Source organism: Asterias amurensis, chromosome 5 (genome assembly GCF_032118995.1).
Source record: "Asterias amurensis chromosome 5, ASM3211899v1".
NCBI lineage: Eukaryota > Metazoa > Echinodermata > Asteroidea > Forcipulatida > Asteriidae > Asterias > Asterias amurensis.
In genome coordinates this window covers 25,039,012-25,057,622 of record NC_092652.1, presented here as the reverse complement: position 1 = coordinate 25,057,622, position 18,611 = coordinate 25,039,012, and the positions used below count along the sequence as shown (strand labels likewise).

The 18,611-nt window shown below is 39.2% G+C and overlaps 1 protein-coding gene across 5 annotated transcripts in view; it reads left to right on the top strand.

The window, feature by feature from the left end:
- Positions 1–18,611, top strand: part of LOC139937870 (atrial natriuretic peptide receptor 1-like) — a 386,766-nt gene that overhangs the window by 248,049 nt on the left and 120,106 nt on the right. The window contains exon 1 of one of the 5 annotated variants that reach the window (XM_071933242.1): positions 857–2,423. The exons of the other annotated variants lie outside the window; for them this stretch is intronic. Coding sequence (XP_071789343.1) covers positions 1,703–2,423 — 721 coding nt within the window. The 5' untranslated portion in view covers positions 857–1,702. Of the gene's footprint in view, positions 1–856; positions 2,424–18,611 lie in introns of those variants that run through there. 5 annotated transcript variants of the gene reach the window in all.

The following is an 18,611-nucleotide window of genomic DNA, read 5'->3' as shown; positions in this document are numbered from 1 at the left end:
CAAATCAAAGTATCGCATCTCATTTGATCGTCGCAGGTTGTCACCAGCGTCCATGCACCGACACGACTTAATTTGACATATTTGTTTAGTGGAATTGTCTGTTCATAGAAAGTGGACCTTGCAAGATGCCTGCGACCCAGTAAAAACAGCAATTAAGCGTTCCTGAGGATGTTGCCAATGCTTTCGCTAAAACGGGAAAATAAAACAAATCTTTGAGTTTATTTAGGTCGTGTCAGAATGACTTTCATGTGTGTGGTGATGTTGTTATGTAACGCATCCCGTGCTAAGGATTTCATACGTAATGAGGCAAGCCGTAATGAATGATGGTATTCCAAATCTCATATAGGACAATCCATTAGCTGGAAAAAAGGGACGGACGATCCAGAACATAGCAAAGACAAGAACTTGATCTCCTTTGGGATTGAAGGACGTTTTAAAAGGGAATTGTTCCAGGGTTGTTTTGAAAGACACGCCGCCAATTAAGCCTAGTTCACAGGTATCAAGGGACCCATGCTCCACGCTCCGTTGCTTTATCTTATTATGGTCTTCGCCCATAGAGTTTCAGAGCGTGGCTCTTACGAGACCCTATAATCTTATTCGAATGTGTTTTAAACTTTAAGGAATTCATTGCTGTTGCAATAAGGCTGTAGACGTGGACATAACGATAATTGCTATCTCAACAGTTCTGATTGAAACATGGCGAAGATGAGTTTTGTGGTATTTACGCACTGTCATTAGTGTCTATACACGCAGATGCACATCCATGCATATCCTCTGTGCGCGTAGATTTGTCTATGTTGGAAAATTGCGGTTCTGTATTGGTTGGCACAGACCGTGTGGTTTATTAGTAGTGCGGGTAGTCTCTGATCGCATGTATAGCTAGCCTTGGTGATGCATAGCCGTGTATTGGACGGTGCAGTGTAGCGTACACAACTCCACCTATAGTTCGCTAATATAGAAGCTGCAACCTATCATTTATATTAGACAACCTGTAAATGCGTGCTGTGTGAAGCCTGATGTAGAGAACACGCGTAAAGGTGCCGTACACCACTCTTCACTATGCGCAACACGTAGTAAGCTACAATGACTTGGTTGATGTCGTCTTAACGTAGCCATGTACTTTTTATGTGTTCATCAAATCAGCTAGTGGTAGTGACACTGGTAAGACAGTTTACCATTATTTATAAGCCTGTATAGCGTGTTATAACGCACTGTCTTTACCCCGATGACTGTGTCAGCGTCTTCATGTCAGGAATTTGTTGAGAACGTACGTTATGATGTCAGCTCCTACGACCACAGAGACACCTCCCCCAGTGGTAATTGTATGTGTTGCTAATGGAGCCATTTAAGTCGCAAGTAAACCCACTGAAGGAGACCCGCTGACAGTTGAGGGGACCAGACTTGTCAGTTAAGTCAGCGGCTAACAAAGGAACAAGTAACGTTAGCACAAAGGGGTTCGGTAGAATGTTCTTTAGCAGTGATGTAATAGATTTCCACCTATTCGATTGACCCGAGGTGCGCCTGTGCACGAAGAAAATCGCCATGGTGCACAAGTACTGCACATGATTTGCCATTGCACTTTCTGTGAGAACACATGAAAGGGGGTCTTCAGTAGCCGTGTCTTACAGGGTGGAGCCTAGAAAAGAACTGACTCTTGTGCTGCTTAGATTCGGGCGTCTCCCAGAAGAAAACAGCAGCTACAATGAAGGTGATATTTATGCTATGGATATATCTGGCCACAAAGTCTTGGGCCAAAAGTGTTCCTTGTACGAAGACGGTTCACAAGGAGAACACCATTTATATAGCAGTGCTACTACCAAAATGGCCACTCGAGATAACCACTCGCCATTACCCTTTCCTCCAACAAATGGCGATGCCAGCCATTGACATCGCACTAAAAAAAGTTGAAACTTATTTGCCAAACCATGATTTATTGTTGGACATCTCCAATTCAAAGTGTAGTGATTTTCTATCGCCAATTCTGACCGTTGACATTCGTCTGGACGTTGACGCCGACTTGTACATAGGACCGTGTTGTGAGTTCGCAGCAGCACCCACCGGAAGATTATTATCACATTGGAACATACCGTTTATAACCGTCGGAACTATGGCGCAAGGCTTCGACAGCAAAGAAGAATACACAACTTTAACTCGTCTTCAAAGCCCTTACAGACTTCTTGCGCAATTTATAGGCAATTTTTTCATTTCCAAAAATTGGAATCACACGACGTTCTTGTTTGAAGATAGTAGCACACCGATTCGGGATTGTTTCTTTGGTGCTGGCGCCGTGTTTCATTATTTTAACACTATAGGATTTATACCGATGGCATATAGCCTTACGGACTCAGAATATGATGTAAATGCATCGGGACTATCACAAGAGAAAGCAATTCTACTGGACATCGTGAAACCAGTTTCTAGAGGTAAGCTTCCGGGGGACAACAGATAATTGTTTGTCACCTTATGAAAATCTTTCTTTCCCAAAGTCACTTGTGCCGCTGGCGTTTGTTAAACTGTTACAGCAAACTTATACAAGCAAAGGTTTCTGCATGGCCTTTTAGAAGTGGTCTTCTTATTTGTTTATTTTTGACGAGTACCATCTCGTTTAGTGTAGCCAAATCAGAATATGCACCGAACCCACAAGTCCAAAAAGCCCGGGGGATCGTTTTTCATAAAATAAGACATTCGACTACATACATTATGGTTGGCAACGACTCAAGTTTCATGGAGTTTGTATCCATAAACTGCCCTCACTTCAAAATTCAAACATGGCCAAAGCCACCTGCTGGCGTTTGATGTTTTGCCATTTCTCATTCTCTGATGTGAAAAGAGACAGTTCTATAGACTTTGTAACCTGTGACATCACATAGTTACAAAAGAGCCATGGAGTGTTGACTTCATGCACGCATGATTTTGTACACGCCCCCCTTTTTTTTAATCTTGTATTTCAGAGAAATCACACCCTTCTTGACTTTTTACAACTACTACCAAGTTGAACTACAACAAGGCAAAGAGAGTATGTGAAAACCTCAGCTGATTGCCAGTTCGCATGTGACCCTTTATACCAAATTCAAAATTTCTCATATGGTTGAGTAGTATCGTGCCTAATGGCCGGACAGGACCTAAGCTGCGAGGAGTCAAGGTCTTTACTCTCCCCATGATGGAGGTAGCTAGTCCTACCTCCATGCCCCCCCCCCCCCCCCCCTCTGTAAACAAGATGACATAAAATAATATTTTTGTAGGCCTGAACATTTTTGCAATTTGTTAATGGATTGTGTTAGGATCGTTATATGACGGCTCTTAGTCTTATACACCAAAGCCCATCTGAAGTCGATATATTATTCAATGATGGAATAACAAATCGCTTAGAGTTGTATTGCGTCATTGATTTTTTTTTTTTTACGTAAACAAGTTCCACGTGAACACTCTATCTCCACATTGATCCACCATCGTAACAACCCTGCGGACATTTCTGCATGTTTGGTGTTCATCTTTTTGTAACTGTTTCGAAAACAAAGTTAGTGACAGTTGTATGCTTTGTGTTGGGCTTTTTACACAATAATAGCTGATTTAGTTTTCTGGGAATAATGTTTATTTGGAGATTTCCAAATACTGTTGTCTTGATTACTGTTTTTACAGAATTTCAAATGTGAATATTTTGTTGAAAACGGTTGTTACAAGTTTGACCTGAAAACAAAATGGCCGCTAGTCGGAGTGCTTCACAATCGCATATTAGTTGTGAACTGAAGTTACTGAAACGTGTCATATACCCATAGTACCAACTTTCCCACGTATCTTCATGCTCGAGTTGAAAGCAAAAGAACTTATGTCAATGAAAGTCAAATCAAGTGGGTTTGCAAGTTCCAGATAACCTTGGCAATTGTGAAAGTTTCATATTTTGTTTAATGTTGAAATTGCGGAAATAGGTCTATATACAGAACTATAAATAACTTATTGTTGCAGCCGTGGTGATACATCAACACGTTGCATAAATCGCATGTGACACCACTTATACGAATACCATTGCAAATAAACACTGTATTGTGGTTTTTATTTTTTTCCAATATTAAAAAAAAGTAAAGCTCCCTTAGAGTAGGAACATGTGGGGAAAAAATATACCAAGCAAGCAAACAAATAGACAATCGACGAAAGCTGAAACTGTTGTTATACGTGGAATGTTATGGAACTTTGCATTGTCTGGGCCTATTGCGATGTGACTGTCTGTTTGTCAAGTACATGTGCCGTATAGTTTCGTTTTGCTATTACTCTACCATCGGGCAATATGCCATTCCACTTTATCATTAAGTTGAATGACACATATTGCCCAAGGGTAGAGCAAAGTCGTTGAAGTTCAACTTTGTCTGCACAATTATTGTAACATTTTCCTGTTTAAAATAAGCCTACACGTCTGTGAAAACCCTGACCTCGAAATTAACATGGAATGCGTGTGCCTTTAATATTGACCTTAGCTGTTCGGTTTTCCGTGTTCGTGCTAGCATCTGCCCAAAACTTCTACCAATGCTTGTGCTGTGCTTGTGTTTTTGTAGTATATGTACATGTGGAATGTATACGCATGATACACATGTACATGATCCAGCCCTACTCATACATGTTGCCCATTATTGTAGGCCACGTGTACTTCATGTACGTTGATGACCTAGACTTGACTCAAGTCCCAATCCCGTGCCAATCTCAGAAAACTAAACGGGACTTGAATCAAGTCTAACGTTGACCTTAATGTGCGCTTAGTGATCATCTATTTATAATACAAAAACATCTGTACTCCTAATTATTTGCTGCTCAGAGTTCCATCTTGAAACTCCATATGTTTTTTTCTAAAAATAAATCAAATGATATCAATGCAGTGGGGATTAGAACTCATATTTACTTTGTAATTGGGTTTGGCACTGGTATAAATCAAATAACTTAGCGAAAGTAAGATTCTTTAAAACGTGTTCTTTGTCTGAATATAACGGTACTGAAGTGAAGTGGTACCATCATAAAGTGATGCAAAAGCAACGAAGCGGCTAGCTCCATGACCGTTAACCTGCCACCCAACATTCCAACCACTTGAAAGAAACAAGTCTCGAATGCCCAGCCCCTTTTTGTTCAGGCATATTATTTTGCCCATCTAGGTGTCAACTCCCCGGGATAATTGGGGGGAAGTGAACGGGATTATTCTTAAAAGTTCTGCCAAAGCACGTCCGCGGGCCGTCTATTACTGGGCCATAAATTGGATTAGTAGGTAATTAAACCTTTGTTAAAAAAACATTTTGCAAGTGGTGCAACCGTGGTCGGGTAATGCTGTCTAACATGGCGAGTAGTATATACGTATTGCTCCCTGTAGCATCGCGTCCTCGCATTCATTACGAAATCTAGGTCTTTGGTATACGATACATGTATACTACACATGTACATCGCTCTCCGGTTGTGCCTGTTTCGTATCTTCTTTCACTGCAAACATAATATATTCATTGCAACATCTTCCTTTTCTGCCTGGCTGAGTGTGTCTAGATAACCTACAGTCGATCAGTCATTGAACTGGTTGTAGTTTTCTTTGGGAATTGACATCCTTGCCTTTAGCAGTGATATTAGTATAGGGTGTTTCTTCCTGTTATCGATACCCTCAGTATGTGTCAAACATTTTTGAGGCTAGGATTTAGCCTGTTTTTAACCTTCATGCCAATGTCTACCGTGTCTCGACAATTCCAAAAGTCCTGTCATCAGACCGTGGAGAAGCCCGTTTTATGATCAAACACTTTCACCACTAGAGTTGTCGTCATGTTGCCTGTCATTGACTATAAGATTTGCTTCATAACACAACCACATCGGCTATATTTGTAACTTATCAAGCAACACAACTAATGAACTGTTACCCCATACCATAGGCATCGGTGAGGGTTGTTTTTGATCCTGAACCGTGTCGCCTATAACTATCTTTTTTTCTGTGAACCTGTTGACTGATACAGTACAGGGTTTGATACGATTTTGTAATAAGTTAGCAGCTGAATCCTCGCAAAATATCAACGCACATCATAAATAATGTTGTATTGTTGCGTTTTATATTATAGTTTCACTCCAATAAAAAGCAGCTCTTGGGTATTTATTCTTGCTGTGCGCCCTAGACGCGCTTGGAGAGTGATATCCACTGGGCACTGCGACTCAGCCTAGCGGTATAATGGTGTTATTTCAATCAATTCTTGCATGATTCACAGAGTGACTCGTGGATTTACAGGCCCTGCTGACCACGTAGTGATAATTTGCCCCTTACTGACAGCCAGCAGAGTGCCGATTAGAGTGCCTCGGCTTATGTTCTGGAGACCCAAAAGGTTTGACAGTTTCAATTTTGAAACAAGCCTGGTAAATGAAACATAACCCCATATATATGCATGACACGAATATCTTGGTAACAGCACACCATTCGCCGTGATATTGCTAACGGGGGTTGTGTCCGTTTTGACCCTATAGCGTTGTATCTCTGTACCGTTTACGTGAATGTGGGGTTGAGATTCAAAGTCAACCTCGCCCCCTGGGATAAATGTGTACTTTTTTGGCTATGAGGACGGGAATGAGAAATAGTGCTTATGCAAAATGTGTATCCACAGTGCGCTTGGGTATAAAACGATGTTTGCATTCGATATCAGTGTATATGGAAATCAACTGGTGATAATTATGTTGAAAAGTTTGCAGATGTATGGCTTCAAATTAGATTATTGTTAGAATGAAAAAGAGCGGGACAAAATGCGATAAATGGATTGATAAGTGCCTTGTTCCAGTTTTTAAAATGAAATTTATCAGAATGGTATATTTTTTTATTATGGGATTATTCCCCCTCGTTGGTGTTACTTGTAGACAACATTTCATCGTTAACAATATTTTATTCACTATCTGAAAGTATTATCGAGACAACATATACAGAAAGCATACTATTTTCTAAGCCCAGCTAGAATTTTCCCTTTTTTCTTTTTTTCTTATGCATTAAAAGCTCGAATTTGTCCCGGGTGTAAACGCCATTGATACAAGTTGCTTCTTTTGCGATTACATACCGTGCTGTGACGTCATTGCTAGCTGTTCTGTTTATAGACTGTGTAAAGTCTCGCGCGTATTAAAAATGTCGAAGTGCGAGATTTGGTTTCCTTCACACGCTAAAGTAACCAGGATACCGGGATTACAGGAGACTTATACTGGTTTGAGACGCAAAGTTGCTTCCAAAATGTCAATCATCTTCTGAGAATATTTGCAGAGAGAGAAGACGAAACACTGAGAATAATGAGAGAATAATGAGAAAATAAATTTATAGCAGCAATTACTCCACTTTTTGTATTCATGATTTTTGAAGTTTGTTTGTTTAGCCCGTTTGACTTGTTGATATATGGGGAGATTGAGTTTAGTTTGTGCCATGCTATAAATAGACTGATTTAACTGGTTGTTGAGAAATGTTTGAACCGACAGAGCTGCAATTTTACCTGGTAGGTTTTTTTTACGAGTTTCATGTAAGGCGTCCTGTTCACAGGGCTGTATGGAAATGTGAAGTGGTTGGAAAATGTGAAGTGTGTGACCTTAACCAACGCTCCCTTTTTCTATTGAAAGTTTTTACCCGCCGCCTGTTAAAATATACTGGGCATAGATTGGAAGCAACCGCCTGGAAGTAAGACTATGTGTTTTAAGAGTTCTAATACATTAATGGGTCGCTGGTGGCATTTCGCTAAAACGCATGGATAGTTCAATTACAGCTAATGCATTTTCAAATTGGTCTAAATTGATGCTCATATGGAACAACTTAATATACACCATAGGAACACCTGTAACTACCTGTAATTAGATTTGACTTTAGTGTCGGGGTAAGCAAGGTGTGATGGTGAGGAACCTTCCTATTAATTCCCACTAATTCACATGATTAGCTATGCATTGGAAATTATCCAGAGTGTAAAACCTGAATCTTTCTTGCGCGACGCATTCTTTAAAAACCTCTTACCTGTAATTCCCGACCAGTGACCCTCAAGTTGTACTTTTTAGCCTTTTCAAAGGAGCAATAATATGACGTTCCATTGCTTCACCGTTGTTGCTGTCTGATGTTACTTTTAAGGACAAATGAGCAGATTCTGAGATTGTACGAGTGTAATGTTTGGATTTATACCAAATTAGACTGGAAGCTCGGATCACGCCTGGGAAATTCCTGTTTGTACAGCTTATTCTCCACTCTCATTATTCTCATATTCTTGTTCATGTATCTCGTCTGTTTACCGGGTACCCGTTTTGCTGGTGTGATTTCCCAGGTGGTATGCCTTGGTGGATCGGTGTACTCTCATTTCATGAATACCTTTATTTCAACGAGCTTAAGGCGATGTCAGGGAAAAGCAGCCCGGCCAAATCTCAGACTATATAAACCTGATCGAAAGGAAAACACCTTCTAGATGTGTTCCTTTCTGCGAAAATCAAATCATCATAAGTCCGAAAATGGTTTTTGGCCAAATTCAAAATGTCAAAAATTCCTGATCCTCTGGTACAATAGAGACGCGGGTGTTGGCTGGACAACGGAGTAATCTCATCAAAACGCTAAGAGCAATTTCTGTACGTTAGCTGTCATCACCAATTCCATTTAATATATTAGAGCAACGTTGCGGAAAAAAAAACAAATTCAACACGTTTTCCATGTGTTGATTGATTGAAATTCACAAAATAAGAAACATAACCTCCCCCTAAAAAATGAAAAAAGGGACAGAAAAAAATCAAAATTTTATCGAAACTCTGAGGGTATGTCTACATGTAATATAACCAAATGAGTTAAGCATGTCATTGACGCATGCTGCCTTAAGTTACGCACAACTCAAAAGTAAAACATTTGTTTGAAACAAACAAAAAGAGTGATGATATTATGTTGTTATCTGTCTGTATTTAAATAACTTTGAGAAATTGGTTGGTGTTCTTTTCTTCATGATTTCTTATTTGGCTACAAAAATCCTTCGATTTCTAAACTGTTAATATCCTTAAAAGAAGCACCTTAACCGGGATGATGTTTTGATGGCCTTGCGTTTTGCTCTGTTAAATAACGCAATATTGCAACGTGCGTCACAAGTAAGACAAAAACAAGACCAATTCCCTTGAAATAGTTTATAGTTTACCGGCATTTGTATGTTTACCCTAAATCCATCCTTTACTTCTACTGCCGCCCGTAATGGTTTAATTAAGGTCATACACAATATTAATTTGTTGGAAAGTTGGATGCAGTGATGAGTGCAATAATGAGCGTATGGCTGCATTTAAGATTTAAATAGGCTTTGATGATGACGCCAAGTCGGTCAACACAATCTTTGTGTAGGCCTTAATGGCGCTCTCTTAACCCCGTAGTTACTGTCTGATGCTTAAAAACATAAAATTTAATTATAGAAATTACAGGTTCATAACGTTCAACTACTGTACATTAGAGAAGTTAAAATCGAAAGTAAAAAAGAACAAACAAATCACTAACACTCCAATTAGTTCAGAAGATATTATTACGAAAGCAGCCATACAGAAATCTTGTGTTTCCCTTTTTGAGGTGAAATTTATAATCATGTCCTGTTTTTAAATGTGGCCTGTCATTACTAACAAGCAATTAATTCGAAATGCCCTGTAATAGTTTCCACTGTGGGGTTGGGTCTCTTGGGTGGTGGTGACAGAATAAGAAAGTATCAGAGACAAGATGTTCCTAAAATGTCACGTCGGTCACAATTTAAATTTATTGAACTCCATGTTGTATTGTTTCCCCTTAACCCCTTAAGCTTGCGGGTATATTTGGCTATAGTAAGTAATTGGATGGTAAATAACAGTTGATGCATTAGTCATAACCTTAATTAAAGCCAATCACAGGCTATTATGTATGGTTTTTATTTTGGATCTGGAAAATTTGGCAAGACGCAGGTAAACACAAAGCTTCGACGAGTGGGTGTAGACACTAAGCACGGATTAGAGTATTAAGAACGGGGAGTTTTAAACGATAAAGAATAATTACACTCCCATACTCGTCCTGCTAAGTTATTTATAATTTAGAAGAAATGAAATGGACATGGTGAAGTCGGTACAATACGGCATCGTGGTGTGTTGTTTGCTTCAACCGTGGAATAGTTTTATTAGCTTCTCCGATGTGTTTTTGTTTCGCGATTTCGATATTTCGTATCGGGTTGCGCCTAAAATGATCCGTTGTTCATTGAGGATTGACATTTATAAGTATTTCAAAATGATTCTTCGAATAGCGGGAATCGACGCACAGAAAACGTACCCCAACGCTGCTTTATTGTGTTCACGAACATAAATTATAGTTACTGGGTGCCATATTCGTCATATATGCAATAAAATTATTAAGTCAAAAGCTACGTATTGTTCCAAATAACATCAGCAACCATCATTCGGTACACACTATAAAAACCTGGCAGTAACATGTAAGTTATACAGCATGGCGTCCCTCGAGGCAGCATAATTAGTTGTTTTAACTGTATTTGGTTTCCGAAGTTGCATTGCGGTAATTTCTTTATGATGGCGTCTCTATGGACTACTTGTACGGATGTTTGTTAAATTAGCATGTTCATGGTGGAATTCTATCATTCCCAGATTGATAAAAGATGTGTCTGTCAACAGTATGTTTCTCGTCTGCTGTTTTGCTTTTTCTGATGTTGATTCTGAAAATCAGGTTCCTGAAATTCTGGATTTTCCACTGGACTAAACTATTAACATTGTTGCTGTCGTCGGAGCAGCAGGGGTCAATTGCGTTTGTGTGGTTTGCATCAGAAATGAATATTTGAAGATATCTTCACCATATACCGTGGTATATGAAACTAATTTTAGCCAACTCCACTTCTAAATATAAATCTTTCGCCCACCATCGCTATGCATGATCTTTAGGGACATGTATATGTATGCTGAGGATTTCAGTTTAATGAATTCAAATATCTGAAGCGTATTTTCAGGCAACTTTAGCTCAGCAGCTATAGTTGGTAATAGGCCTTTGCTCTGCATATGCAGGCCCATACTGTAAACCAGCGCAATGCATATTTCATAAAGGACCTAACTGAATAATACCAACGTACGTATAAACGCAGCCCCGAAGTATGGTCTGTGAAAAACAAACAACTCACTCTCTATATTTCAACTATATTTCAACTGAAATATGTATGTGTACCCTGGAAAGCTTCAACATAAAAGACCAGTTCATCAAGAAGTTACTTGCAACATGCTACTATATAGTAGTGCTTGGGTCCTGAATAGAAAAGGGAAGGAAACGTCGACATCCCCTCCTGGGCATTTTGAAGTGCTCGATTCGGGGCTCCCCGCTCTGCATCATGTACTTGCATATTAAGAGGATGGAGGGAAGTTGAGACCCCATATAGATCGTACCAAATCAGATCCTGATGTGAACTTAACATCAAATCTCGATGGGTTTGTGAGATAGAGACCACGCTGCATGCAGGGCTTACCTATTGAAACAAAAATGTTAGATCCTCTGTATTGTTTTTGACAGGTAAAAATCACCTATACGTGGTATACACTGGCTCTCTACACGATATTGTATCAAGTTGATGTGACCATACGGAGCAATTAGCTCGCACATTATGCTGAACGTACTCGGTTTTAGTTTTAATTGATGGCCAAAATTATGTCCATCAGATCTGTTATTTTTAAAACATTGATGGATGATTTTATTTATACGTAGACGGGTTTTCGGTTTCGTCTGAAATATGTAGAGCAGCACTGGCCTAAATGCAATGTCATCGCATCATGTAATATCAATTAATCTATGGAGAAATGCGTGGTAATATTGGATGCTGTCAAACACTTTGTTTTCCCTCCTTGGATGACACAATAGGCGTATAATTAAGCAGTGAGGGTTGTTTCCCTTGAGTTGCGATCCGTGGATGGAAATCGTATCCAGAAATGCAGAAAAACATGCACCCTTGCTCTGCGTATTATATGCACTGGTCACTATAGGTTATTACTTTTGAGTAAAACCTCAACGAGTAATTTGGAGCTGTTGATGTAAAAAAAAAAAAAAAAAAAAAAAAAAAAAAAGTAAACGTAGTGAGAAATATGTACTTTTCTCACTCGAAATATTAACAGACTTCAGGCCTGAAGCGTTGTTTAGGCACCTGGAAGCACACAGTGCAACACTGGGGTGTATTTCCTTTATTACGTTCTTGCAACTTTGATTACCAATTGAGTCAAAATTTTCACAGATTTGATATTACATGCATATAGTGGGATACACCAAGTGAGAATACTGGTCTTTGACAATTACCAACCGCGGTGCCCTAGTACCTTTACAAGCAAAACAGCCGTCTACTCGAGTTGGGTAAAAATGGTGACTTGACAAAGATTAGAAAAGGCTGATCATTGCAGGAAAAAGGCATCTCCTTTCACTCGAACAAGTCAAACCCTTGTCCCAGAGAAAATGATGAGTCAGGTAGAATATTTCATTAATATTAATGTGACACTTGAGGCTTTCATTCGGCGGAGACTGAAGTATTTTACAACTGATTTAAGATTGTTTTTTAAAAACGCATATAGGAGTTCTTTACATAACCGCCAAGTAGTTCAGCAGAGCGTACAGAAGGCTACATCAGAAACTGTGTGGGATCAATACATTACCAGTCACAAAGAACAGTGTTGTATATTAGAGCACAAGGGTGGAAAAACCTTGCATTTCAAATAAATTGCTACTTTTTTTATACTTTTTTTTAGTCTTTGAAAATTCAACATTAGGCCTGCGGAGAGGTTTTACAGCCTTTGTCACGTGGAAATGCGACAGCTTCATTATTGACTGAACCCCGTACAGACACAAACTGCTTAACTACTGTTGCTATGCAGTAACCACAGAGATTACTTTGTGAACACTTTTTTTCTTATCTTTTTCTTTCAATGTTTGTGTCCAGGTGCATAATGAATGATTTACCATACCAATCCGTATCGTGCAACATTCCGAAAATACCAAATCAAAATTAAAATGTATCTTTATGTTGAGGGTGAGTGCTACGATATTAAATGTGCTGATTTACCATTCTGCATGCAGCTAATAACCACATAACAAAAGAGATCATAGCAACTGTTGCTACGCCTGGCGATAAATACCTGAGTCGCTCCACAGTTCTTGTTCGATAGATGACGACAGAGCGAACCAATCATTAAAAATCAATATCAGAAGAAGTTGATTGGCGAGAAATATTGCAGGGATTTTGGTTTGACCGACATTATTCCCCACATGGGTATTATTTGAGCAGTTGAGCAGGATTGAAGGTCTCAAGCAGTGCCACCCTCCACTGTGGTGAGGTATAGGAGATCTGTTAAATGAATCGAAAGCTTTATTCGAATCTTAATGGAGAGATCATACGGTTTTTTTTTATGGTTTGAATTCCCTTCTTCTTTTGTGACAGGCACTGTGTTTCGTCCTACTAAAGAGTTTATTTTCCGATTTTTTTTTTGCCCTAAGATAAATCAGACACAAGTGTCATTATAATGGCTTGAAAAGTATACTAAAGCCTACATCATGTGTGCATGTATACCAGGTCAGCCTTTTTACTTGATACAATATTCCTCATTTTTTGTTGCCAAGGACCAAATATCACGTGGCAACCCATGACCTTAAAATAACAATGCGCCATGGTCGTGTGGGCTTAGGCCCTAATCGTGTAGGTTTTAGCATTCAGGCGAACATAGTGAATACGCCACTACGAAGCGTAATTACTGCTATACTTAAAAACATGTTTTTAACACATCTTTTGTTTTACAATGACAATATTGATACAGTCACACTTGACGCATCACCTTTAAATTATGTAGATTTTCACTCTCTGTAAAGACCCCTAAACCTCATGCACTTAAACGGTAATTCTCTGCACTATTTTTCAATTAACTTAAGATGTAAATTCTCACTTGGGTCAACACATTTCGAGCAAACATCGGTTCGTCGATTTCGCAGATCCGTTTTGTGCTCGGTTCGCTCAGCAATTAAGAGAGAATTTGGTACACGTTGTAATGACGTTATCAATTTAAACGGGGTTATATGGGAGGGACAGAACACAACAACCCCAAGATGTTTTGTTCTCTAGGGGGGCGTGCCTCCCATTTATAAACGAAGTAGGTCAGAGCAACACGACCACTCAACTCATAAATAGGAGCTCCATCATTTCTTAATGGAGGAAGTTGAAAACAAAATGGCTTCCCGTGAAGATTCGCCGTTTTCTGTGAAGTGCAGAATCGGAGAGGACGGTATGGTTCGCCGGTGAATGCCCACAATTATTACTATTGTGATGTTGGACGAGAACAAATGGCGACGGTTGTAACGTAGAAGATAGCTATTGAGTCTGCCCATCAAGCTACGTAGAATAATCGCAATTCCCTTGGAACGCTCAACATTCTAAAAGGAAAGAATATTTTTCCAAAAGCCCTCGAGTCTGTCTCCACGTAATTTTGACGAGTTTTTTTTTTTTATGAAGGAAGATTGCAGTAATATCGGCATTTGTACTCGATCAACATACTGAATGGTCTGTAAGACGGAGTAAAGCATTTGCCACTTAATTCTGAAAGCTGGCTGATTATAAGGGTTCATTATAGTACACGTCCTTTATCTGGAAGCTCTGTGCTTATAAAGTTAATGCTAGTTCACCGATCCTGAATCTGTAAAAGCTCACTAAATTATAAATAAAGTTCTAACCCTAACCAAACTTGAATTTGAAAGCTCACTGATTATAAAACTCACTCTAAGTGCCTCATCTGATTTTTTTTTCTCGTTTGAATTTCTTTTTTTTTTAAGCACCTTCGCTTGTTTAGGTTTTCACAATTGAAACAGCCCCTTTATGAACAGAGTTCCTGCATATTCGGGTTTTCCCACTAAAATATGACCGCCGAAGTTGATTATATTTCCGCAGGTGGATGGCATTGTGTGTTACAACTAGAGGATTGGATAATTAATATGATCCCCCCCCCCCCACCAATGATGTATAGGGGTATGTACCCCCTGAATTTATTTCCAGAATTATGAATTTTGGTAGGACATCAATCTGTAGTGGCCTCGTGTTCTGAATTTTAACGAGCACCTAGATTTAAAATAATTTTTTTTTTATAAATCATGGAAATGAGAAACTTAATTTATTCTTTGTTCGTATTTCAAGATAACGAAGTCTATTTATCGTTTCTGTGAAACAATGTTTGCAATTTGAGCCTCCCACGCATTTTTAAAATTGCAATTTCTTTACCTTGTATGAAAGGACTATATCAGGCGACCTATATATCATACAGCAAAAAAATCGTTGTACGGGCTGCTTTTTTTCTTCTTCAGATTTTGCAAAGGAAATGCATAACGTAACCTCGATGCCGTTATATTTTGAATGTAAATAATGAACACGTTTCCCGCTGTGAAGGTTGGTTCTATTTTATGAAAAATGCTATAACGAAAACAAAAATAGAGCTTTGTCCATGAAAATGAGGTGATTTTTAATCCAAAGTAGTGGGATTATTCGTCAAACTGTCTATGTCTCAGACCAAGTTGGACAAATGTAGGTTTGGTCTTTTTAAAGAGTTGCTGATGCATCGACTATCACAGAAATACAATGTAGGAAACGGCATCTTCTAACTGAACTGAATTCAAGCGCACTCATTAATTGTTCAACTTTATGGGTCAGCAAAATTCATTTAGTTTTCTCGGTGTCTTTTTTTTGCGATGCATTGAAGCGGACATACACTGGTGGTTGTCAACGTTTGATGTCAAGGTCAAATTATCATTCACGATAAAATAAAAGTAACGTCGGAAAGCTTCAACTGAAATTGTTTTAACGGTATTTTCAACGTCGAACCCATCCACGTTTATAGCTAGGTGACAAGCGGGTACCATTCGCATCTCTGACCGCAGCATTCACAAACGGATACCACGGATATATATGAATCTCCAAAGGTTGCTTTTAGGCCTTCGCAGTTTTACAATTTTTGATAATTTTGTTTTCACTTTAGACGGAACAATACCGTGTAACAAAGGAGAAAAATGTATCATTTTTGTTCAGGCCTAAACCGAAGTGTGACCAACCTAGGGCCAATTTCATGATTCTGCTTACCGCCGAATTATGTGCTTACGATCACGATTCCCCGCTTACGTGCAAGCGCCGAATTTCTGCGCTAGCCTTGTAAGCATAGAATGCCTAGTAACGTGGAGAACGCGTTCGCAGAAGCCAAAATTCGCCGCTAACCCGTGAAATACGCTTGCCGTAAGCACAGAATTCCCTGCTTCCGTAAGCGCCGATTCTGTGCTTACGGTAAGCAGAGCCATGAAATTGGGCCCTGTAGGACGTACACAGGTGCCAATAAACAATACAATATCAATTCAATTCAATTCAATATGGTTGGTTCTTCGGTATTTGTTAAATCGGTTGCGCTTTTCCTAATATTATGGTACTTTACAAACATGGCGAAGAATACTTGTCGTTCCTAAGACCGAATCTCACAATTGCTTCTGTAAATTTGCACTGTTTTGCACCAGGCAAATAAAACCATTATAGAGTTTCCCAGATACATTACTGATTCATAAACTATGACATTTTGTCTTTTTTTATTTGTTTGTTACCATCACCTCTAGCGGTTTCTCAGATTCCTGATCATTCTTTCCCCTTTTCTGAGATCCTGCAAAAGAGACAATCACTCCCTCAGCAATGGCCTACACTTTATAAAAAAAAATTAATGCATGGCGATATATGTTTACAACAAAACGTGATTTTTAACTGAAATGTGAGATAATATTTCTGAAGAGCTCTGTTTCAAGCAGAATGTGGAGTGAAGTCGTAGCGTCTCCGGGCTAGTCGTAAACACAAAGAAGCGGACGACCATACAGTATACATGTCAATGTGCACTTAATATGATAGCTTCACACAGATATGATATTCGCTTTATAATTCGCATCACACCCTATTATGGCATCGTAGGCTTACTTCCCAGTAGGGGGTGTTAATCTCTGATGGCAAGTTCATGACATTGTGGCAACCATATATTTTTTTATTTATTTTTTAAATGCATCTCTCCAAGTCTGCTGTCAACTTAAAACCATTATATAGAAAGGGTTTTCGTTTATACCGACTTGGCATGCATTATCGAGTAATTGAGTCTCATAATTACATTAACTATCTCTATCCCATTTACTAGTAAGCAAAGATCTTCCTCGTTTCCAGGGGCTTTGAGAACCATGGGTTCCTTTGACTAAAGGGGACAGAGGGCTTGATTTGCACAAGGTCAACAAGGACCAATTTCTTATACCAGATAAAAGGTTTTCTTTTCTTCAATTTGCTTTCTCTTGCCATGATTTTTCTTCTTCGTGTTGTGCCTGACCCCCCCCCCCCCCTTCGCAATAATCGGAAAGGACCAATTTCTGGTACAAGATAAAAGGGTTTCTTCTTTTCCGCCTTTTGCTTTCTCTGGCCATATTGTTTTCTTCTTCCTCATGCTGTGCCTGAATCCCCTCCCCTTCGCTATAATCGGAAAGGACCAATTTCTGGTACCAGATAAAATGTTGTCTTCCTTTTGCTTTCCCTGTGATTTGCCTCCCCCTCGTTTATATCCGAGCTCGCGTTTCATACATGTGTTGTGACTTGAGACACCCGCATATGCGTGGGTAATGAAGACTAGACAATTATCTCATAATTCTGCCAAATTTAAAGTGATTTTTCACTCTCAGAACTGTGTATTCATAATCATTTTACCAGTAATATGCAAAAGCGAACCTGCCTTGAAATTTGTTTAAATTTTAAAAAATTTAAATTTATATACTTATTTGTGTGCAAATTTAATGTGCAAACTGATGGATAAACGGTTCAATAATGCAACACGTTACTTAAATAAATAGTTGCACCCAGTAAGTTTTGGTCATAATACGGGTACTTTATCGGACTGGTGAATTATTTCCCTGTTTAATTGAACTATACTGAACTTACCATACGTTTTAGGACAACTGAACTGTCGTGACAATGCAAAGTGCCGACTTCTATAAAGATGGTACCGTTTCACTGCGTTTGTCATCTAACGTCAACCCGGGTCATGCACATAGCCACGCGCTCATTAATATTGACTAATTTGCTTAGCTAATTGAAATCGTTTGCCAAGGGGCTTAAGGCAAAGTCATCGTACATTTTATATTGTAATTTGAGACCCAATAACTACAAGTTTGTCACGCGAGTGCTCGCCGTGGACCGAGCCCCGTTTCTTGCACGATGCCACTGGCGCCGATTTTTTTTTACGCCGAAAGCAGATTTTGTTCGTATGTACCTTTTTTGCCTTTTTTCGTGGGGGGGGGGGGGGGCTAGAAGAGGTGACTGTCCGAAAGCTTAAAAGTTCCACCTAACTGGTCATGCTGATTTGAGATGGCTGTGTAGGCTGTTGTACTCTTTCCGATCCGGTCCACAACCGACGTGGCAGGATCAAGCGTGCGCATTTTCTCAACTTTATTACGAAACTACATGTTTGCACGATTCTATGGAAATTTTGTCTTATAATATGATTTGTTTTTCCTGTACCATAACTTTCTAATTCGCTTGTTAGATGGGTAATTTTGTTTCTTTTCAAAGGATCACACTGGAAATAGCAAGGTATTATTAGTTTGATTGAAAATA